General features: G+C 41.2%; 1 protein-coding gene across 2 annotated transcripts in view; it reads right to left on the reverse strand.

Moving 5' to 3' along the window:
• adgrv1 (adhesion G protein-coupled receptor V1) overlaps window positions 1–25865 on the reverse strand; it is a 156241-nt gene that overhangs the window by 39852 nt on the left and 90524 nt on the right. For both annotated transcript variants that reach the window (XM_079686151.1, XM_079686150.1), the window contains 3 exons: window positions 24038–24198; window positions 23752–23852; window positions 1521–1637 (listed from right to left, as the gene is read on the reverse strand). In XM_079686151.1, coding sequence (XP_079542277.1) covers window positions 1521–1637; window positions 23752–23852; window positions 24038–24198 — 379 coding nt within the window. The remainder of the gene's footprint in view (window positions 1–1520; window positions 1638–23751; window positions 23853–24037; window positions 24199–25865) is intronic.

Here is a 25865-nt window from a genome sequence, read left to right on the forward strand (position 1 = left end):
CACTTTGAATCTGTTTTTAACGAGGTGATATTTTTTAAGTGTTTTATTTCCTAATAAAATAAACTAAAGAAAAAATTATTATATTTAGTCAATGAATTTGTTTTACCACTCCACATTCCTGTGTACAAAATCATGTTTAGTCTTTCTAAAGTTTTGGCTTTGACGAGATTTACTCTTTGTGGGATGTATATAAAACAACAAATAGAAAATAGGGGTGGAATTTGTTGTTGAAGCAATAGTTTAATGATCCGTGGCAAATGTTTTGAAGTCAGTCTCTGATCGCATAAACCACGGCACTAATAACTTGCTCATGTTAAGCTGGGACTTTGCCCGCCTGCCTTTGTTCTTCGCCGTTATGTCACAAACTAAAGAAATAGGGACAGATGGTAAAAAAAACGGGGGTTTAGGAGCTGCGAGGGGGGAGGTGTTACTAAGTAGTAGCAGTCTAGGGTCAAAGATCATGTCATGCAGCAGTCTGTACCTCGACTCACCCCCTGACTCAAAACCTGTCTGAGCCTAGATGGTGGAGGAATTTCACTAGTTATTATGTAAAAAACACATGCTTCTTCAAAGAATGGGAACACAGTCTATGCCAAGTCATGAGGACAATGAGCAGGAGTAAGGGGCGAGACTTCACTTACACGTGCACTTCAATTAGTGATATTTAAATGAACACAACAAGGACTACAAATAACGCCAGTGAAGAATACAATTTGGGAACAGGAGAATAATATGCTATGAGGTTCATATGCTGTATCCTTTAATGACAGACTGACTTTCTTGACCCTCTTGAGTTTCTGCTCAACACTTCGCTCCTTTGTCTGGTTGAAGGCCTAGTAAATAGATTGGTTGTTAAAGCTTGCCGACTGGAGAGACATCATAGAAACAGGGAACATATCGCTGCTAAAATGAGGAAAATAGTGTGTCATCTATATCTAGCTGAATGGCAACAATTACAGCAAAAATGGGTGACCTAGGAATATGTCACCTGACCATATCACCTGACATATGATACCATGCAAAAGCATCTTATGTAAAAACTTAAATGTACCAGCTATAGTATGGTTTGGAGACGTCCGCAGGTATGGAATCAGATCGATGAAACTTTATAAATATCTATAAAACTAAAGGCAGCCGTTTTTAACCCAATAACGTCAGAGGTTTAATATTCTCTGAAATGCATTTCATTTGTACAATTATGTTCCCTCTGTCCTACAGTATATCCCTGTTTATTATGTGTTACCAATATGAACCCCATGTGTAGATGTTTTGGGACCATTTAGGGTTCAATTAGATACGTTTTAGGGTATATGTTAATATTAGGTGTTTTTTATAGCTTTTATTGTTTCTGTATATTAGATGACTTTCTTCAATTCTAGAGATTTGAGTAATATATATTGCAACATTTTACAATAGGGGTTTCCTATTTCACATATCCCCATTATGTCCTATGTACTGTATGTACGTTTTTAAGTTGCAATGTAAAGTAAATTGTGTCTTGCTGGTTAGCCTGCTGTTACCTGTATGAGCATCCAAAAGAACTGACTGAGGTGGAAATAGTGAGAGAAGAGTGCCAGAGCAGCACAGCTGTCCTCTGAAAACATCCGGCCACGGAAAGCTGACACCAGGAAACAGATCTGAGGAGAAACAGAAAAAAAGACAACTTCAGAATCAGCTTACATTGTGTGTAAATTAACCTTTCATCCTTTAGCATATCAAGCATGGCAATGACTGTATGCACATCATTTGCTCTGTTAGGAGGATACATTGACATGTTGGCTCACACAGACACACAGGTGCAGTCCTCTCTGCAGTGTCAGCGGGTCATATTGCGCAGGAGGCGATTTATTGCTTGCGTTATAGTCCATACATTTTTAAAAAGGAGACAGCAGGACTCAGACGGCCCTCCTCCCAAACAGAGACATCCTATCCTGCAGACCTGTTACATCACCTTGCAGCAAGCTATGCAGGCAGGAGTACAAATAATACATAAACAACTCTGACAAATATGTTTCGAACCATCCCACGTGCAAACAGATTTGTACAAATGTGTGGGTGTTGGACTCCAAATAACTGAATAAAGGGCAACAATCACTGCAGAAATAAGACACAGAGAGATGGAGAAGTTATTCGAAGGAGGGATCATATCAGGGCCAGAATTGGAGGCAGGGCTGTTTAAAGCCATGAGGGCAGCAGAATATATTCAACCTGCTGTCCAGCTGAGAGCTTCATTACCCTCAGGTCTGACAGAGTTACATAACGCAGCCTGAGGCCAGTGCCATGGAGCAGGAAGAGGGTGAATAGACGAGAGAGGGATATGAGAAGGACGAAAACTTGGTGTCAAATGTCACCTCGATTATATTAATTTCCCTTAGCAGTCAGGGACAGACCGAGATGAGGTCAGAACACCAACTATACTTTGTCGAGATTCTTGAGCAACATATATATTACATTTCATTTCAATGTTATATAAAGCGATTTAGAATAAGTGCACTCTACATTGAGGATAAAACCTAAGAGAAGCAAGAAGACTGCAGGTACATTAGCCCTCAGTTAGTTACCATTGTCGGTGCAGTTTCTTTTCTTTTTATTGGTGAACAGCTGGGTTTACAGTCTAAGACGCAACATTCTCATTGACTCCACTATTTTGGGGTCAAGACGGTGTAACAGGCGTGTTTTTCTTAAAGGCTACAGGGTCCCTCTTGCAGTTAGCGAGATGATTGGCTGATGCAGAGGGAAATGAATGTGCTAAAGTGCATGTACTGGATTTAAGAAGGACCCGATCCATTCAGAGCACAGTAGGCCAGTATACTTGTGTCTTGAATTGGATTCAGGCAGCCACAGGCAGTCAGTTAAGGGAGTGGAGACAAGGTGTAGTGTGTGACAACTATGATAAAGACCGGTCTGGCAGCATCTAAACAGAGTCTTCTTACCCACATAACACACAGTAATTATGTGTGCTACCTCAACAGTCATTTTGAGTTAATTTACCAAAGCCAAGCAAGCATATGATTCTGAGGACAGACAAGTTGAGCACTTTATATATCCAAAATATACTGCTGGCACCGGCTGGTTTGCGTAGATACACAGTCTCTATAGTAACCAGGTAAACAGGCACATTGAGCAGTGACATCACATGTTTTCCTCACTCAAATACAGGTGCACACACCTTATACTTATTTGACTTCACTGGGGTTTAGGTTACTCCAAATAAATAATGACATACCCTTTAGAATAGATGACAGCCCTGACACCATGTTAGAGTGGGGATTTCAACATAGTCTGACCTCAGATGACTCTCTCCCATCCTCTTTGTATTGTATCATTCCTATGTCTTTTACCACACATTAGAAAGCCCATCAGGGAAAAACCTAAACAACCATTCCTGGGGTTTCCATCAATTACTAACCAGTTCTGCATCTTCCTGTTGAATAATCATGGTGTTCCACATTTATGCAAGGCGCACACTTAACTTTGTTTGACTTGATTGGTGTTGAGGTCACACTAAATAAAGAGTGACAATAAGTGATACTCTTTTGGATGACACCTTGCATGTTTGAATGATGGGATGTCAACGTAACTAATGTATTTTCCCCTCCCTCTTTGTACAGTCTGTTTGTTTTTCTTTTGTCCTTTATTGCCCACTGGGGAAAACCCCAAATAACCATTCCCGGACTTTCCACCTCTTACTAACCAGGTCTGCATCCCCCTGTTGAGTAAGGGGGGAGAGTCAGGGTCGTTTTTAAAAAAAAAGAATGAGTCAGTTTCCCATCCATGCTCCCAGCGCTGCATGCAGGGAGTGGGAGGGATGGCACAGGAAGGAAACTCGTGCCTGCGCTGCCTGGAATCGTGCCTGAGCGGAGAAGCTGTTCAGGTAGCTTATGGGAACAAAGATTATGCGGCGGGGTTGTGTGTTTTTGGCAGCCAGTTAGACTCATTTGGCTAAAGGCACAGTGTGACACACCGTCGATCCTCCCGAAAGCAAAACAAGGGGGGAACTACCAAGCGAGAAATGCTAAATAAACTGCAGGACGCTAGTCACATAATCATAAGCAAACATGCAGTACAAACAGGCATGTGGGTATAATTTTGTTAAATCAAGCGTGGGGCACAGTCAAGTGTGGCTCGCACAAAAAGGGTGGCGATGCATTTTTTGTGGCTGTTTGCACCAAGGGCACACGGAGGGCCGTTTCCAAACCGATCCCTACTCCCTTCCCACTTCCACTCCGTGTGTGTGTTCGCTTGGAGGGCCCGCCACATTAAGTGCCATCTAAAACAAACTAGTGGAGAGAGGAAGTTATTTAACCCACCAACAGGAAGTCTGCATCGGTCCTGACTGAACAGCCTGCCCTGTCATGTACAACACCGTCTGCATTTAACAAACATTTACTAATAAACTGCGCAACATAGGACACACAGTTAATGTTGTCATACAGATGTAAACAACTTTAACTTCTAAAGATCAAATGTACCTGTGTCTAGTTTAGAAAATGGTATCCTGTACATTTAGTTGTAACGTTTTGTATATTAACAAGGACTGTTGCTAAAACCAAGCAGCCCCTAAACATCAGATTGAAAAACAGAAAGAAAACTATATAGGAGGTCAGTGTAGAAGTGGGAAAATGGACCAATGGGTGTATTAGGTGCTACTCAATCACTTTGTCTCTGCTCATCCCTTTGCAAGGACATCAGGCTAGATATAAATGATATTAGGTTGTGTCTTAAACTCTTTGTCTTAGCATGGTACATCTTTGAGCAATGTCCCTTTTACTGCAGCCTTCCGTGACAAACCACAGCAGCCACAGAGAGAACTATTGAACGACTGACACCACTGACCTGTGGTGAAACTATGACATAACAACTACAGAGAAATGGCCTCGAATAGAAAGGAGGGCAAAGGGCTGGAAAGAGCGTTTGAGTGCAGTGGTGTGTGAATAAACCCTATCACAAGTCAAGGACAGACAGCAGGTAAATGATTCAACAGGTCCTTAAAATAAGATGTCACACACACAAGCGCTGACAGGAACTCGAGCCAACTTTTTATTGCTTTTGTTGCTATTACATAATACTCTGTTGTTGCCACTAACTGTGATCTGGCTAATATATCACACCTTGTGACATATTGCTAAAATAGAAAGACAGGGAAATAATCTGTTAGGATTTCTACATGGCTTCATTTCTTTCATGGGACATTAGAGTGGAGGCTGGAGGATGAACACACATACACACACTCTTTGAAGTGAAGGTCCAATGAGGTTTCAATTGAACCGGGCCATCAAGTTTTCTGTAAACAGACAAGTCACGCTGCTGTTGCCAAGAACTGTGCAGTTCAGAAACACTCCTACTGTCAAGGAAGGCTAGAAGCAAGCATGCAAATACATAAAATGTTAAGTTCTGTATATCGAGGGGGACATCTTCAACATTAAATGTAGGCCTTCAAATTAAGCACTAGAATATATCTTGGAGAAATAAATCGTGGATGCTAAAATCGAAAAAAACTATTTATTTTCTGAAATGAGTGTAAGATACAGGGTGTTACAGGGAGAAGGGAGGTACCCATCATCCCTGGAGCTAATAACACTAATTATACAAATGTAAGAGACAATAAATTAGCCTTTGATTAGGGCTGTCAGGGCTGGGATTGATAATATCTTTGTGGAGGCCCATTAGCTGTGATAAGCCTAGTAGTAACGGAGGTAACGGTCATAACTGTGGTCATTGTTAATATAACACAGGTACATGTCAGCACTGCAGTAATAATGACCTGCCACAGGCCTAGGTTAGTAAGGTGGGGAGGCAACAGGTGTGTATGTGGAGCTTATCAGAGACCGATCTAACGCTGCACCCTTTGTCCCCAGGCCTCCTTCTCCTTTGTGTAAGACACCAGGAGTCGGCCTGTCTAGACCCCGGGGCTGCAGACTTATCAAGAGCAGAGAATGGCTGGTGCTGCAGGATTCCTAATACATGTCATGTCAGTGTGGCGTGTGTTATGTGTCACGTCTGGTAAAACAGGAACCTCAGAAGCTGGAAAACAAAGTTCCGAAATTACGCAACACAATTATTACTCCATTTAACGAAGATTATACACGACAGAGAGCAAATCAAATAGAAAAAGAGGCATCTTCTCATAAGCATTCACATGTTTTAAATCAGTTAACGAAAAACTTAAATAAAGAGTCATAGTGGAGGAAATGAAAGAGAGCTGCATTCTCACAGAAAAGTTTGTCTCTGCTTGAGAGAACTGATTTAATCTACACAGGGCCGTCCCTGGCCAACTTGGGGCCCCAAGCAACATTGTGAGATGAGGCCCCCCCCTCCCACCGACAGGAGTGACATTTTTTTTTTGGAAACAAAGTATTTTGCAAATATAATTCCTGTTTATTATTATTATTAACAGTTACTTTTTTATACAGTCAGGTAAATGGTAAATGTGCATGTGTGTAGTTCAGTATGCGTTTACAGGTGGATACGTCTGCATTTCCTGCCAAATACTAGCCTCAAAAAGATTAAAATATAATTAATGCAAATAAACTACCTCTACTGATAATAATAATCAGAATCAATTCAATAATATAAATACTATATTATTTGATTATAATATAGTTGTAATATAGTCAAGACAAAACATGCTTATGACATGCTCACAAACTGATATTTATTAAATCTGTATTCAAATGTAGTTCCCTCTGTCAGCAATGTATCAACAACTACACACTAATTTCTATCAGTATTTCTCTGTGTTGTGGTTGACATGATGGTGACTGTTAGGAGTTAAGGGGAGAGGCTGAGCATCACCATGAAGGGGAGGGTGCGCAGAGAACTACGCTGAGAACTGCGCTGATAGAGAACTGCGCACAAGCCTAGCTCATAAGCCGAGGACCCCTGCGCGAGGCCCCCTGCGCAATGTGAGGCCCCATGCAGCCTGCATGATCGGCCTGTAGGGAGGGACGGACCTGAATCTACAGCAAGCCTCACATCGCTTTCCGGTCTTTTTAATGGTGTATTATATGCATATATTGTCAGTTTAATCCTGCACAATAATCAATATTTCAGCGATATGAATTCTGTTATATTCTTCTTTTGGCCCTCCGCCCAAACAGAGACATCCTATCCTGCAGACCTGTTACCTGTCACTTTAACGAGATAAACTGGGACAGCGGGTGGGGGGATGTTTGAGTAACGCTCAATAAGTGAATTCTGCTTTAGTTGAAAATGTATAAAAACACAACCATTTCATCCAACTGTATATGAAAGCATGTATAGTGTAGATGCAACTCTGTACAGAATGTCATTGGGCTCATGCCAATAAAGCTTTTTCAAATTAATTACCCATGAAAAGCTCTTGAGATTACATCGAAAAGTACAAAACAAAGTGGCTCTTCATTTCTTGTGGCCTTGTCATCAGGCCAAAGTCTTCAAGCCTGAACGATTGGTCCATCTCCGAGGCTAAACGTCCAATCACAGAGCTCCTCATTGTTTTATGGCCATGGAGACTCTCAGTTTAGTGTTCTTGTTGTTTTTGTTTCAGATCTACTGCTGCCTTGGGAATGCCTCGACTTATCTTTAGACAAGATTGAAGTTTGACATTTTAAGTATGTTTTAAAAATAAAGAAATGCTTCTTTCTCAACATTAGCTCTGCAGTGGTTAACGATAACGAAGCTGAGAGGAAACCGGCTTCATGCCAAATGGCAAATGAAACAATTAATAGACAACGAGATAAAACACAGTAAAACAAAGAAGAAGTTAGCTTTATTATAAAACTACAACTCTGTCTAATTGCAAGGCCTAGCAAAAGAGACGAGTAACAATGCTGCACACAGGAAACACAATATATCTCTGCAGCCACGGTGCAGGGCTCTTCCTCCCATTGAGCCGTGCTGCTGATCAATAGCCCTGATGCTAGTGTAGCTAAGTGTATCAGTGATGCTAAAAATAGCCCCTGCCTGATGCATTACATCACTGAGGGAAACGGGCCTGGGCTGTCTGCCTGCCAAACTATCCATCTACACTTGTGCCTAAAAACACTTAACCTCCACTTCTCCTCTCCCACAGCCTCCCTTATCCCATCCTCTTCACTCTATACCCCCAGCTCCCTCTCCATCCTCTGCTCCACCCTTTATCACATCTCCCCCTCCTCCTCTTCCTCCTGCTTCACCTCCCCCTTCTCTCTAACTGCTACCGGTCTGATCTAGCTGGTTCCAGCCACAGCCTGCACCCTGGGTGTTTCCTCTTATGCCTTTGTTCAAGGAGAGATAAAGCTAAAAATGAAATACGATATTCTCATTCAACCCTTTTATAATTGCAATGCCTCCCTATTATGCAACTTCAATGCTTTTCACTGTCAATCACACCACCGTTCCTCCTTCAAATCGGACTTATTTTTCTTTTACCAAGCCAAATAACATATCTTTTCACTCAGTCAAATGATTACTGCTTCGAATTGAGGAATGTTCCTGGCAGTGCGTATTTCAGAGCCATTCAATGTCATTGTTCCCTTGTGTTTCACTATTTAGTATGTGCAGGCATCTTCAGTCTCCTCACGTGCCGCAGCTCAGTTCAAGTACGTGTGTTATTTATGTGCTGAAGGAAGCACACGGGACAGCCAGTTGTAAGAAGCAGGTCACATGGGGGGGGATGGCTGTTAGGTGGGTTAGTGGGCCAGTGTGTGAGAAGGAGAAATATAGAGATTCAACATTTGCTGACACGACATATGGCAGTTAAAAAAATAAAAAATAAAGACGAAAATACGAGTGCGCTGAGACGGAGGGTGATTACATCTTACTGGTGTCCCTTGCGTCACATGTTGAGGGAAAGTCTTCAACAGAGCCACTGTTGCTACACTTTTAACATGTTCAGCACATTCATGCGGGCTAATGCTAAGCTACCTTAAGTGTTGTTGTGCAGAATGCCCGGTTTTTTAAGGTCAGAGAGCAGAAGTAAAGTTCACAGGTGTTTTGTGTTGAACCTCAGGCTGAGGCTTTCTTGCTGAGCCAGCTGTTGCCAAATAAACACACACACCCCTTCATGGTATTTTACATTCAAACAGCCACAACACTGCATCTCCATTCACTTACACACAGTTGAGCACGTATTCAGGGAGTTGCTGATATATTCTCAGTATAAAGGGTCAACTGAGAGCCTGAGTGTGGATGTGGTCTGGTGTGACACAGCAATAAGAGCCTGTCAGCACTTTGAAGTATGAGCAGCTTAAACCAATGTTGACAGTGTCACTGTTAAAAAGCAAGGGAATGCGGAAAGTAAGAATATCCCAGACTTGCTGCGTGTGCTCTACAGCTTTGAAGGGGAAATGTAATGGGGGAAAAAATATCCTGTACAATGTGTATTTCTGTTGTATTAGATTAAAGCACATGTTAGCTGATACATTCATTCAAAGTGGCTTACATATAATGAAATACCATATACATGCCTATGGGACCAATTTAGGGTAAAGTATCTTGTCCAAAATGTTTAACCCCTGTGCCGTAGTCGACAAATGGGTGCATTAAAAACAAAAAGCATTACAATACATTTCTGATGATTTTATCCAGGGTTACTTAAAGGGGCCCTATTCTGCTCATTTTCAGGATCATATTAGTATTTTGTGTCTCTACTGGGACATGTCTCCATGCTTTAATGTTCAAAAAGCTCTTTATTTCTCTCATACTGCCTGTGCTGCAGCACCTCTTTTCACCCTCTGTCTGAAACCAGAGCCCAGTCTGCTCTGATTGGTTAGCTGGCCGGATCTGTTGTGATTGGTCAACCCGCTTAGAGATGTCCCGCCCCTTAGCCTATCTGGTATAAAACAATGTGTTGGAGCGCGAGCCAATAGAAGTGCGAGTGTTGCATAGTGATGTCACTATGTTCCAGATTAAAATAAAGGAGTTCGAAGTGGAAGAAAAACTCCCTCTAGAAGAGACACGTTACAGACCATACATGCACAGAAATCATGATCACACACTAAAGAAAAGGACAAACCAGAAAGAAGCATAAAATGGCACCTTTGAGATAATTGCATTCAACCATGAGGAACAGGAAACCAATGATTTTCCATGACTTCTCCAGGACCTTTACCTAATTTTCCATGACCAAAAAAATGATTCTTTCTCAGCGGTACCACTGAAAATGGTTTATTTTAACATGGAACAGGAAAATAAGGTCTGTATATGAAACATGTTGAGCCTATCTAAAACAAATCAAATAGGCTTACTAGCTTCAGGCTAAAGCAACTAAAATCTCTCACCAGCAAAACGCCTCGTCAGTTAAAAGCCATTTTACTAAACCATACAGTATCTATTATCTTTATAGTATTACTATTTCGGCAATTAAATAAAATATAAATTATATTTGATGCAACTTTAGTTAAATTTCCATGACTTTTCCAAAACTTTGGGAAAAATATTGTTTTCCATAACTTTTCCAGGGCCTGGAATTGGCATTTTGAATTTCAATGACTTTTCCAGGTTTTTAATGACCGTAAGAACCCTGGAGGAAATAAACTCATGCAAGTACGTTAGCTTTCAATTGGCCAGACTTCGGTCAAACCTCTACTGTATGTGTGCTACATACAGAAGGCCTTTGATGCCCATGGTGCAACCTCAAAGCATCGTGAATCGTGATTTGTTTTAATTTGTATTGTCTCAAATAATCGGTTGAAGCACATTCCAGCAGGCCTTCTCTCGTTCTCCTTTCACACTTCAGTCAGAGAGCGTCTGCAGCTGCTTTCCATCACGGCGGGGCTGTTTTCAAGGAGCCTCTTGAATTTCCTTTCTCAACATCTGGTGTGAACTAGTCTGGAGACCAGACAGAGACCTCTTAGGACTGTGAGGCACGAGACGCACACACACACACACACACACACACACACACACACACACACACACACACACACACACACACACACACACACACACACACACACACACACACACACACACACACACACACACACACACACACACACACACACACACACACACACACACACACACACACACACACACACACACACACACACACAGCTATAAAAACACTGTAGCTAGCTGCTCAAGGTCAGCTCCCTAAACACACACACTCAATGGGTCTACTTTGCTCTGTCACAAACCTCTACGGTGTGTGTGTGTGTCTGTGTCTGTGTCTGTGTGTGTGTGTGTGTGTGTGTGCGTGTGTGTGTGTGTGTGTGTGTATAAGTGGTGTGCACCAAGCCGCAAATAGACTTACTTGGTCTACTGCAATGCTTTGTCTATTAAACAGGACACCTTTATGCTATCTCGGTCAAAGATAAAATGCCGCACAGCCAAACATCATGAAAACAGTTATATACAAAAATCTTGCTGTGAAAGGATTTTTTCTCCTTCATGACGGCTTACAAGGCTGTTGAGTCTCAATTAGATGCTGATATAACAACAGTGCAATAAAAATTGTATTCAGCTTATTCAATATGAATATAAACAGAACAGGTTCAAGAAAACTAAGTTAGTTGAAGTGGGAGGGTAGAAAGAAAGCTTATAAAAAAAACATGATGTATCCATTTTTGGTCAAAACCTAAAATCTGATGGCGAAATAACTACAAACGTTATGATAGTTATGTTTCAAAACATACACCAACACGATTATGGAGTCTCAAGGCAAGCTGCATCCATGGGTTTGCAAGAAAGCACACACAGATCTGTTTATGGCGACCTGTTGCATCGCTTCCAGATGATCCGAGCGACGAGGGCACGGTTAATCATATCGATCAGAACAGAAGTCAACACAGAGCAGCCTTATCCACTACTGTCCAACAGGCCATCGATCCAGGACACATCCTTTCTCTGCAAATGGAGAGATCTGCAGCGGCTCTTAGTGTCTGTCAATGGCTGTAAAGCTGATCAATAATTAGTGAAGAGTCTGATCAGTTTAAATACAGTGTGCTCCACTCATGCTGCTCCTGCATACAAAGCCAATATACACTGTGCTCTACTTCCTCACGGTGTCATTTAGACTTAATGAGAGCCACAGCTGCACTATCATGCACTCCATACCGTCTCAGTCCACTCACATACTCACAACTACCACAATGCTTGGAAGGCTTTACGACAGTTGTGATTTAGCGGCTATTTGTTTTGCACATTTGTTTCAAGCTACTTCCTCAGAACAGAGCTTTGTCTAAGTTCTGCACACTAAACAAAATGATGTTTAGAGTGTCTTTACAGATGGATATGAGTGCAGCAATGTCTTCATCCAAAAAGGGCCAGCCACTAAGAGGGAGAAGAGAGTCATGGATGAGGCCCTTCATTCATCTGCTGCTGAACTTGGTCCTGACTGTGGAGCTACAGTGACCCCTACAGGAGCTGAGGCTGTGTGTGTGTGTGTGTGTGTGTGTGTGTGTGTGTGTGTGTGTGTGTGTGTGTGTGTGTGTGTGTGTGTGTGTGTGTGTGTGTGTGTGTGTGTGTGTGTGTGTGTGTGTGTGTGTGTGTGTGTGTGTGTGTGTGTGTGTGTGTGTGCGTGCGTGCGTGCGTGCGTGTGTGTGTGTGTGTGGCCTAGCATTACTATACTTGTTGGGTCCTAAATACACAGTCACGTGTGGGGACTTGCCGCCCTTATGGGGACAAATTGAAGGTCCCCATGAGGGGAATCATTAATTTTAGGGTGAAGACTTGGTTAGGTTTAGGGGTTAGGGTTAGGGTTAGGCATGTGTTGGTTATGGTTAAGGTTAGGATAAGTCTCCAGGAAATGCATGTAAGTCAATGTAATGTCCCCTGATGTGATGTATACATGGTATGTGTGTGTGTGTGTGTGTGTGTGTGTGTGTGTGTGTGTGTGTGTGTGTGTGTGTGTGTGTGTGTGTGTGTGTGTGTGTGTGTGTGTGTGTGTGTGTGTGTGTGAAGAAATACTTATAAATACTCTGTTACAGGTAAAAGTCCTGCATTCAAAATGTTAGCATAGTAAATATGATAATATCACGTGTTGCTGGATTATCGTCACTGATCCATTAATGTGAAAATCATCTTCATTTTGCAGCTTGTGAGGGAAGAGCTGATTTGAATTATGTTGTATACTGTCAGGTATCTTAATTCATATTAATACCTCATAAATCATTTGTCAAATAATATAGATTTGTATAATATGAACCGAAAGTGTAACTAGTAACTGATGTAGATCTTCCAAATTGTAGTGGAGTAGAAGTATAAAGTAGAATACAATGGAAGCACAAGTATCTCACAATTGTACTTGAGTAAATGCACCTAGTTACTTTCCACTAAGTGTTTATGTGCACATGAGACCATAATTACAAGCATATGCATGTGTTTTCTAACTATAGAAGTATGGAGGCAGCTCGGTTTTTGACAATATTGTGATCATTAATGTGCATATTTTTACATATTCACGTTAATGATGTGTACGTATTTGTTTCCTTGTGTGTTTAATGATTTTCTCAGATATGTTTTGTTTGTGAGCCGATGCCCTCGCCACCAGCAGCGCGCCTGCTGTTGTCATCATCTCAGACTCGAATAATAAGATTGCAGATTCAAACGAGGTTAAAAACAAACTTGAAAAGCGGACTGATTGCAATTTGCTGATAAACCAAGAACAAAGAGCTTATAATAGATACAGTTATATTTGATTAGCAGTCGCCATTTCCTTCCTCCCTTCAACATTTCCTGATTCTGCGAGGAAGTTAGGCGACTCATATTTTCTATTTCAGGACATTTCGCTGGTATCAAGAGTCTGGCTCAATTCCTCTGTCTTCAATTTCCTTTGCCGGGCATGAGAAAATCTTCCCAAATGATAAATGATTGTCAATATAAATATAAAATGTAGAATATTGGTAAAAAGAGGCATCATTATAGCAAAATGTCTGTGTCATGTCTGTTGCGACACTGGGAAACATCCAGGTGACCTAACCTAGAAAACCAGAGCAAACATCAGGTTTAAATGGCATCACTGACCTCAACTGTATCAGGGTAAAATGTGTTTTTACTTCACTCAACATCCAAAGTTCACTCCAAACCAGACACACACAGTTCTGCCAAGAAAAGCTGTCAAACTCCCAAAATAGAGCAGGATACTGGGGACTTTGACAAGTAAAGACTCCAACTTTGTTTATCATTCACAGTGTCAGCAACCTGTTTGATAAAGTCCTTGACGACAATCTGAATCACTCCACCAAAGTAGGTGAAAGGTGGCTGCTGCCGGGAAGTTCAGAGAGGACAAACACTCTTACATTCTAGGCATATATCTTTGTGAAGAAGACCCCTTCATCACAGTTGGCATGGTAATATATATCCGGGTCTAAAATTGATAAGTTATGAGCCTGTCAAAAATAAATTGAGATAACAGGGATGCAAGCAGGTGATGCCCCTGACTTGCCATAAGTGAATTTATGCCCAGATATCTGTCTGCTGATTGTATTTTCTTTATCCACTGAAGCAGGTAAAGAATGGGAAGTCAATATGTTACAGCTCAGGGGAAGTAATGGGTCATATCAGCTGAATAAAGATGAGTCCGTTCAGAGATTAATTCCCCAGCCTTTGAGACATTTCCTTTTCAATTATCTTGCTATATTATTCATCAATCCATTCTTATGTGAATAGCTATTTATGGTCACAACGTTTGTTATTCTGAAATATCCCGTCTGCAATCACCCGCCAGAATGAGTCATAAAACCTGGAAATTAGTCAGTATTTTACCACACCTGGTTCCTTCTTCTTGAACAGTTTCGTGTGGTTAGCTACCTAAAATAAGATGGATGATTAACACAAGCTAATAAGATTTTCAGGTTTTATTCTATGACCGAAAATACGTCAGTAAAAACCCCACTTGTGAGTATCCAAAGCTTTAATGTGTAATAAAAACGGTTTCTAAATTAGACCTGTAAACGTCATCCGGCCGAACATTAGCCGCCTTTAACTTAGCGGTGAATTCTTGAGGACTTGATGTCGTTTGTGTAGCTTTAGCCTTAGCTTATCGTTTGATTTTTACATCTGGTGATTAGAATTGTGCTTCAACAACATCCTCATTATACAGAAAACAAAGAGAGAAATCCCATTGTTTTTGTCGAGGGATCCATGTGATGCTAACTTTTGAGTCAGCCTACAAAAATAGATCATCACTGCGTCACTGGAAAGACAGTTTGTTTGCATGTTCGCTGTCTTGGCTTTAGCTAGCAGACAGTAGCTAACTGCAGAGCCCTGGTGAGAGAGAACGGCTGCCTGACATTACATGACATTGCATTTAGCTGACGCTCTTATCCAAAGCGACTTACAATAAGTTCATTCGACCAAGAAGATTTACACACTTGAAGGAAACAGAATCATTTAAGTACATCAGGTTTCATAGAGCTAAAACATTTCAAGTGCTACTCAACAGGCTTTAGATAAGCCAGTCCTTTGTTAGTATATGAGTGCTTTGTTAATAGTTCTATCTCTCGAAGTGGAGTCTAAAGACATGAGTTTTCAGTCTGCGCCGGAAGATGTGTAAGCTTTCTGCTGTCCTGATGTCAATGGGGAGCTCATTCCACCATTTTGGAGCCAGGATAGCAAACCCACGTGTTTTTGCTGATGGGAACTTGGGTCCCCCTCGCAGTGCGGGTGCAGCGAGCTGTTTGGCTGATGCAGAGCGGAGTGCACGTGCTGGGGTGTACGGTTTAACCATGTCCTGGATGTAGGAAGGGCCAGATCCATTCACAGCATGGTACACAAGTACCAGTGTCTTGAAGTGGATTCTAGCAGTTACTGGAAGCCAGTTACTGACGTCCTGTTTCTGTTGAATGTGTTTTCTCCGGAATCAGAGAAAGTTAATCAAAGTTCAGTGTTGCTAAGGTCACTAGCCGTTAGGACAACACACATTTGGCCAAAATCAGATTAAACTTCCAGAGTCCAGAGAGTCAAAAGACTGCGCGGCACAGTGTAAGGTAGGAAAACCATTCGCACTCTTTACCAAACATCCTATTTATATTGTACAGGTGCAGACATTCGACCAGTAGCAGAGAACATGCATATAGTTAGTGCTGCAAACGGATACACACAGATAACACTATGTCCTTTTCATCCATGATAATATTGACCAACCTGAGTTTGTAAACAGTTTGGAATGTTGCTTTATATCCCAATTGCAACACAATAATATAATCAAGATGAAGCTAATGTCGGACCAGCCTAGTAGATGAATAACTTCAACGAGTCGAGATAATAATTGCTGCCTTCAAGTTCTTTTTACAACAGTAAGTTGGTAAAGAAGAATGAGTGATTTACTAAACTAAATTGCCGTTAGGACATGTTGTATAGAGTATAATGTTTAAGTAAAATACTTCATTCAAAAAGGCTTTACAGTATATCCTCGAAATGTCTAATCTGTGTCCCAATTTATATGACAAAGATAATGTCAGTATGTAAAGTGTATGACATTAGCTGGCCTTTAATTCCTTGTTGCAGGTTGATAATGTGTAACCATTGTGTACAGTTGATGAGTCCTACTTAATTGCAACATGATTATGCAGTAGTCAGTCAGTCTACTTCAGACTGGTGCAGTCTGTTTGGTGTCCCTTTTAAAAGTCTCCATTGCTTTTGTGGAAATGAGCCTCAACGATAGACATAATGTGTTCTTGTGAGAACATCTGAATGTTAACCTCACTCTACTTACTGTACAAGACAACTCAACAGAGCACCTTTAAGGACTGCAGATCAGTCCCTTGTTGATGATGTTGTGACACTTTGACATACATTTGACTGGCAGCCATCCGGATGTTTGGTGAGTCTATGAAAACAAATCGAGTGTCTGTAAACAGTTCAGGGACAAGCAACATGTGAATATGGCATCATTGTTCAAAATGATGAGTCATGCAGGTTGTGCCCAGCCACTTGTCCAAACACACAGAGAGAGAAGGGAGTCTTCCTGCATGTCACTGCACCCAGCTGAGCCCAGCAGCAGCAGACACAACGACAAAGGGGGCAGAATAAAAGAAGCAGGGATTACTCAGCCATTTATGAAAGGAACAAGAAGGGCAGCAAGTAGCACAAATGTAAAACAGGAACATTTAGACATGAAAGGGAATGTACGAAGGACTAGCTAATTGTAGGGTATATTGTTGCTTCCTGCACTTAATTGGTCACTGATTCGGCAACATTGAGCTTGTATGTCTAAAGGGAACTTCATCTGCATTACTTGCACATTGGTCTGCAAGATAATATTGCACTATTTTATTGTTTTGAATTTATTTCATATGAAAATAAAGCCTTTGAATGAAAGGCTGAGGCTCAGAGTGCCGCTGACTTGAACAGAGATGTATCAGATAGAGAGGAGAGGAGTCAGAACGAACTGGACACAAGGTGTTGGATCAGCCAGCAGGGTGTAATGTGAGTCTCCCAAGAGAGGCTGTCTTCACCTCTCCACTGTCTCTCTCACACACACACACACACACACACACACACACACACACACACACACACACACACACACACACACACACACACACACACACACACACACACACACACACACACACACACACACACACACACACACACACACACACACACACACACACACACACACACACACACACACACACACACACACACACACACACACACACACACACACACAGTATCAAAAGGCCCCAACTGCTGACACTTTATACCCATCTATTATCTGCCATTAGCTCAGGCTGACAGACAGTAAGGAGGTTCGGTTTGCACGCTGTATACTTTATATTCATATAGGCAGAAATGAAATCCATCTCAATATGAGTTGAATGAGAAATCGAAGGAATAAGTAAATACTTATTCTTCCCCTTCTTTTGTTTTCTGATTTTGTTTCCAAACTCTTGTGGGAGCAATCATAGAATACAAAAACAAAGTCATATTCTCTGACGTCAACGTGGAAACACAAAAACTCTCTGTTTGTTGATTTAACGATTGATTGGTCGCGATGGGAAAAGATCAACTTCCTCAGCAGGAAAAGCACTTGATTTACAAAGACTTGTGTTGATACGTTCTAAAGCCAAGGAGACGCTAAGGTCTTGGATTTCGCAATTCATACACCCCCTTTTCCCGGAGAGCTGACAAACCGCATGCATGCTCGACCACAACATAACCCCCCCACGCACACACACACGCACACTGATGACAAACAGGAACTTTGAGGAATCATGACATTAATCAGAGAGCTTATTTATTCGGCTCAGAGACCGGAAGATAGGGTGGTGGATGGGGATAACAGTTAGTGTTTATGCCAGTGTGTGTGCGTGTGCGCGTGTGTGTGTGTGTGTGTGTGTGTGTGTGTGTGTGTGTGTGTGTGTGTGTGTGTGTGTGTGTGTGTGTGTGTGTGTGTGTGTGTGTGTGTGTTGAGGAAAAGCCATCTGAATGCTGGATCTAGTCCCAGAGCTAACAGGAAATCCTTTATAACAAGAGCTAGGAGTCTCCTAAACACCTCCCAGATACTGGAATACAGTCCCCTGGGTAAACGCTCCACTGAGTGTGTGGGAACGGCTGTCTGCGATATGGAGGGATGTTTAATTACAATGGATGAGAAATGAGTTGTGTTTGGTTTGCAATAGACATTGAGATTAGATGTTCTCTTCCCAAAATACAATCATGTATTGACGACATACTGGATCGAGAGGACAAATGAGTTAATGAACACGTGAAACAAACAAACGAACTAAAAAGTATGAACTTATCAAACAAGAAACAAACGTTCTTCCTACTTTCCTACCTCCTCACCTAGTGAACAAACAAACAAACTAACTTACTGACCGACCGACCGATACAGTGTAATGTCCTGGTAAAACATATTAGTTCATTCTCTTGCTGTTCTCTTTTTTGGCACATTTCTACACAAAGTGCTTTGTTCTGACAGATTTGAAAGATTAAGCACACTATACAAAGTGCTTAATTTGTCAGAATTGGCTGGTTAAAAAAAAGCATCAAACTGGTGGAGATGACTAAATGAGAGGGGTGCAAATGGGGTTCATTAAAGACTTTAATAATAACATATACATCAATATTGTTGTTGACAGATCACATACTTTTTATCATGGGACCTTATGTAAACAGACAAGAGCTGTTTCATCAGAGGGGATGGAATAAGTGATGGGTCTAATATGAATACAATGTGCTCTTACATGCTGCCTCTCAGTAATCCTAAAAGTGACTGAATAAAAGCAGCAGCAGTAGGATGCTAACAGTCAGGGTCAGGGCTCTGAAGTACAGAGCGATGACACTGATCTTTTTATTGGGGAAACCATCAGTTGTGGCTAAAAGCAATACAGTTAATCAAATTTGGAATCAGTTTTCCTATTACAATGCAAACCACCATTTCTAAAATAAGATGATGCCCCACAGGGACTGAAAGAATAGAGAAGCGTTGCCGATAAAAAGAGAAATGAAACTATCAGCCGTTTAGTTGTCTTAAAGGCCTCTCATCCATCAGTTGTGTGAGCCTGAGTCTTTATTGTCATTGATTTATGTTTTGGTGAAATGAATGCAGAATGATGACGGCAGTGGTCCGTCCCCTGGAGTCACAACAAAACCACATGAATACTGATCAAAGATGTTTCAATGTGTCTCACTGCATTCAGGACCGCATGTAACTGTGGTCCAAAATCCTGTTTAGTCTAAACCTCATCTTCTTCATCCTCAGACGGCAAAACCACAGGAAACTTTTGGGGACTAATGCAAAAATGTTTTGGAGAAAATTGGAGCAATGTGTTTGATTTTGATCGATTTACAATGTTCTGTCAACCAAATATATGTATGGTTTTTGCTTAAACTTATGGCTAAATGAAATCATATTGTGATCTTTTTATGTATATATTTGACATCTGTTTCTTTTCATTTTCCTGTTATTCATAACAAGCCCTGTTCATGACTATTTGATATCCCACTTGAAACTTATTTAACAACAAAGTTGGTTATTATTACACCACTGGGTTTGATGTCTTTGACAAAAAACCATGTTAAGGGGTAACTCACAGCAGGCCATGTTTTATAATAGGCTATGATTTCTGCCTTTCTGCATCAACTAATGATGTTTCCTTGTTTCCTTTAACTTGATAATATTGAATAAGCTGAACAAAACCTACTAAGAGAGAATATGAAATGATCAGTAATATTTGTAAAATACTGTTTCAAGGGAGCTAATGCGGATAGAAAACGAGCTATTACCCTCACACTTACTGTACGTGCAGGTACATTTGCACATACACAGATTTTACTTGCATACTTTAAATCCCGTGCACATTAGCAGACACACACACATGAGGCTCTCTTACACAGAACATATGCACCGGGTAAATTTCCACTCTACACACACAATCTTCAGTTGTCTTGCTGAGGGGAGGGCAGACTGACTGATGACTGACACACACACACACACACACACACACACACACACACACACACACACACACACACACACACACACACACACACACACACACACACACACACACACACACACACACACACACACACACACACACACACACACACACACACACACACACACACACACACACACACACACACACACACACACACACACACACACACACACACACACCTCTCAGCAGGAGGTCTCATTGTGTCAGTAGCAGCACTCTGTCACCTCTGGGTGTCTTCACACCAAAACCAGATCAATTTAAAACTCTGACACCTGGCTTCCATCCAGTATATATGAAACTTTGTTGGATCTTGCTGAAGATAGCTTAACCTACAGAATATATCTGATACTGTGCAGTAGTGTTACAGGACTTTCCCAATTCTTTAAAATACAAATCCCAGAAGATAAGGAAGAACATATATCAGAGTTTTGAACATGTCACATGTCACATTGATTATAATAGTCAGGGAGACTGTTGTGATTCAACTACAGCAACTTACTTGCTCTGAATATGACAATGAACACATTGAATAGATTTTCATTGTGTGATTGTACTGCCCACAGTTGCTTGGAAACACTGAAGATAGTAGAGGGGAGTATTTCCTTCTCACTAACTTCTTAAGATCTTAAATTATCCTAAAAAAATATAATATTTAATTGAAACCCTAATCCTTGTTTGTAAACGAAATGAAAAGGCATAACTAAATAAAAAGTATTTTCATCTTGTAAATCAGCCAACGTTCTTTTTCTGTTCCTTATGAAAGCTCACTCATCCTCCTCTTTTAAGTGTACTTGCTTTCGTTTCTTAGTGGTTTAACATCTAAACATACTACCATTGATGCCCTCAGGTTTGTGAGATGTTTTATTTATTGATATATAAAAAGCATGGCAGCCAGAATACTGAGAAAGTAAGAAAAATAAAAAACACATACATTAAACCACAAGCCTCAACCTGCTATCACTCTCTCAGAGGCGTGGGATATTCCTCTAGTATTTATAGCTGACTGTAACCGGATAAATCTAACCAACAGCTTCACCCCCCCACCCCCCTATGGCAGTGACTAATCCCAGCCCACCACCACAGATGGAGAGCCCTCTCCTTCAGAGGAGGCTGGTACTGAACCAGACAGTTCAAATCACTGGTGAGGCACGAGCAGGGCTACGATGTCACAAATGACAGCTGATCTATCAAAGGTCCAGGATCTCTGGCCTTCCTAATATGGACATTGAACACTAATCACTTCCTAATGCCTACCTATGACTCTAGATATAAAGCTGATGCATTTCAAATAAAAAAGACTACCACAGAGGATTAGCTTTAAACCATGAATGACATTTACTGACCATGTATTGCTGTACAACAGTAACAGGCTTAGAATAAATATGTATTTACATAAATCCTTACAGACATTTTAATGTATTCGGTTCTGCTTATTGACTCAATCTTAAATCAGCAAACTCAAGCTGCATCAACATATACATTAGTGATGCTTTTAACAAGTGCTGTTTGCATGGGAAGTGAGGAGAACATCAATATTATGTATCCTGAGGGCAACACTTACAGGTTTTTTCCAGGACCCAGCACTGGCTCATACCCATTTCATGTTTTGGATTTAAGTCCACATGCATCACTTTGTGCATGCATGTTTTCATGAGCCAGTAAGTAAGGCTCATTCAGCAATGGAAAGAAAAGAGGAAAAATCCGCTCGCGTGCATTTATATAACAAAAGTCATGTTTTCTTCTCCTATTTCTAGCAAGCCATTTCAGATCTAGGACAAAGTATATATTTAAGAGAAGACCATGACGTCAGTAGGTCTATTTTGACTCGGCACATCCTGCACTGTGAGTCCGTCACTACCTCCAACATATTCCCAACAGCACCACACGAGCACTCAGAAGGCACAGTCAGTCCGGCCTTTAGTTTGAGAGACACACAGTTGTATTGGATGAACTATAGCTCACACACATTCAAGGAGAAGGCCTTCACCTGCAGTACAGTACCAACACAGAAACAGAACACAACGGAAATTTCCATCCAAGCCCTTTCAGGTCCAGGGGCTCTGCCTGGGCCATAAACAGGTTGAGCCCCCAACAACAGTCCGCTTTAGTAGGGGCTCGTGTTTGTCAACCAAATAGAGGGGGGGACCAGTGGAAAATTACCAGTCCCGCACTGGCTCACGCACACACACATGCACACACACACATACATGGTGACCCGCTGAGAGACTAACATATCTATCTCGCTCATTGCTTATGTGACAGCTTGCGTTTTTAATGGGCCAGGCTGCGGGGGGCATGGTTGCGTTGTCAGGACGCAGCGGCCCGCAAACGATGCGACCGATGACATTCGATGATGTGTGTGTGTTCACATCCATGCACATTTCCAAGAAAATACCTGTGACCTGTGGAGTAAGATGGGTCGGTAGCATGCAGTGTGTGTGTGTGTGTGTGTGTGTGTGTGTGTGTGTGTGTGTGTGTGTGTGTGTGTGTGTGTGTGTGTGTGTGTGTGTGTGTGTGTGTGTGTGTGTGTGTGTGTGTGTACAACTAGAAGTCCTGCATTCAAGATCTTTCTCAAGTAAAAGTACAAGTATGAACATCAAAATATAGTCAAAGTAGTACTTGGTATGCACTGAGGAACATTTCAGAGTCATATCAAATTACTTTTACTAACTATTTACTATATGTATACTGCTGCTTGATAGCTACACCTACATTAATATTCCAATGTTTATATATGAGTTTGTTGACATTTCTTTAAGCTAATGATCTGAAAGTATTTAAGATGTTCAAATACATGTAGTGCAGTAGAAGCACTCAGGTAAAGTTAAAGTACCTCAAAATTGTACTGAAGAACAATAATTGAGTAAATGTACTTCACGACATTCCACCACTGTGTGTCTGTTTGCTCAATGAAGGTCTAAACTATAAGCAGTATATGCATTTGTATGTTTTTGTATGTTTATGTCAGTATAAAAGCCAAAGGTGTCAGGGTGTGTGTTGCACTAGCAACATTATACATGTTACTTGTTAAGACGATTTTATCCAGGGACACAACGACATGCTGACTGCAGTGGGGTTTGAACCTGTGCTCCCCTGATCCGAACACCAATGCACTAACCCACTGCACCCCTTACTAATGTGTGTGAGCCACTGATCCATATAGCAAAGAGAGAGAGATGAATGCCTCTATACGATTTTCTAAAGGTTCACTATCCATCTACATTTAAGGCATAATAGAAAATAGAAGATACAAATGAAAATGCCAAAGGAACTAATGCAGATGGCTGGGAGAAGGAAGCACTTCATCAGCTGTGAATTGTGGGTGTTCAGCGGCCGTTTATGTTAAAGGACTGAAGTACTACATAATATCAGATCAGAACTTTATTACCTGGGTCCCGAGGCAGCTCAGCATCATGTGAGTGAGCAGTTTGGCAGCGAACATGGGGAAACGGGAGCACAGCATGTGGGATATGATGGCCAATGCAAAGCCTGCAGAGGGAGAACACATGGAAGCAACATTAGTGCTAGATTGACATTAAGCAGCGGCTATTTATAACAACGTGGGAGGAATACGGAAATAACACACCACAGAGAAAGCTGAAAAGTAGGCAGTGGGCATACAGAGAAACCCAGGAAACAAAATCAAGAAGAGAGGGAGAGGGTGTGTTCCGTACCCGAGATGCAGATGAGTCCTGAGGCGTAGAAGGCCTCGTTGTAGGAAGCAAGCGTGGCAAACTCTGCATAGGCGCTGAAGATAGACATGTGGGAGCAGGCACACTCCACATAGTTCCCACTTTCCTTCACCACCCTGCAGTACTGACCATCCGATGACCAGCTAGAGGAGAGAGGAGAGGAGGCAGGAAGAGAAACAAGTGAAGACACGACTGTTAACAACAGAGTTTAGGAACAGGCAGTTGAGACAAATCACAAAACAAAGCGATGAGCCTGAAACACCATCATGTGTATGGAAGTCCAGTATGCGGAGATAGTGGTTTGAAATAGCTCCCAATGGGCATAGCCATATTTATAATGCTCCATGCACAGTCATCTCTTTAAAAGTAGTGTAACAGTCTATGTCCAACATACACTTTTTAACACAATTCCTTGTGTTGCAACGGCGCTGTGATTGGTCACAAAGACAAGGAAGTGCTAAATGACTGCGCGTTAGTGGTCTTTGTCTGAGGTCACCTTTGAAGATGTATAGCAACCAACCAGAACAACATAAACAAGTTTCTTCTTTATTTGCTTACACAAAACACCCACAAGGATTCGGAGAGCAGAATTTGAACTTCAGCAAGAAGGTCACTCTGCATCGTTGACCTTTCCCTCTTAAGGACTTTGCTTCTGCCTCCATATCAGTCTCTCATCTGCTTTCCTTTCTGCGATGATGTTCCGCCCAAGCCTGCCGTTTCAACACGGTGTTCCAGCCAAGTCCCATTCCCCTCCCCAGGAATGTCCTCGACAAACCCAGAGGGAGGATTCAGTGTGTAGAAGACTGGATGTGCAGATATTAAACACAATGATGTTTTGCCTTCTCTTCAAACTGGTTTCAGACATCCAAAAAGTGTAAGGGTGACAGAGCAAGGGGAGTGCAGGGTATTCTACTTTACACTTTAACTCCACTTCCTTTCGGAGGCCAAACTTTTATATCCACTAACTTTATTTTATAGCTTTTGTTACTAGCTATCTGCACATTTTTGTTATTAATAAAACAATATAATTAAACTAATACATGATGGTGTATTATTGTAGGTTAAGCTACCAGCAGTAAATAAAGTCACATTCAAATATACCGCACCAATATACCATATGCAACATTAAAGTATATTTAAAGTATCAATAAATATATTAAAATAATTTAATATATAGGATTTTGAAATGAGCCTTCATAATCATATTTTACTTAAGTATAATATGATGCTGATACTTTTATGCTTTTACTTAAAGAGCCTGTGACAGCATCCCAACAACTGTTGTGCAATGAAATATTGGGCTACTAGTCATCTCGAACCGTCAGTTTAAAAAAGAAGATGCGATACCGTTCCGATAAATATCAATAATTTCGAACATCGCGGGGAAATTCCTTCGACTCATTTTGAAGTTTTGGGGGAAGCCGGAAGTGACGTCGATGCGGGAACGCTTCACTGTGCGGCGAGAGAGCCAAACACGGACAAAGTGTGTTGTCATGCGTAGAAATGGTGAATTACTGAGTTTAGGCACGTTAATAACGTTTTAATGAAGTTGACTACAGTATATTCATATTTGTCAGTGCTTTCATGTCAATTCGGCGAACATAAACATAAATGATCGTGGTGAAGATGATGATTCAATTAGGATTAAAAATCGGTAGTGAGAGCTGCTGAATTTCCTCCCGTAGGATGTGATATAAAAACAAATCGATAATTTTTGTAGTTGTAAACTCAAGTGGATGAAACTACATTTATTAGTGCTTTCATGTCAATTCAGCGAACATATGATACATTAAATGATCGTGAGGATGAT

The sequence above is a fragment of the Notothenia rossii genome (genome assembly GCF_949606895.1).
Source record: "Notothenia rossii genome assembly, chromosome: 6".
Lineage (NCBI taxonomy): Eukaryota > Metazoa > Chordata > Actinopteri > Perciformes > Nototheniidae > Notothenia > Notothenia rossii.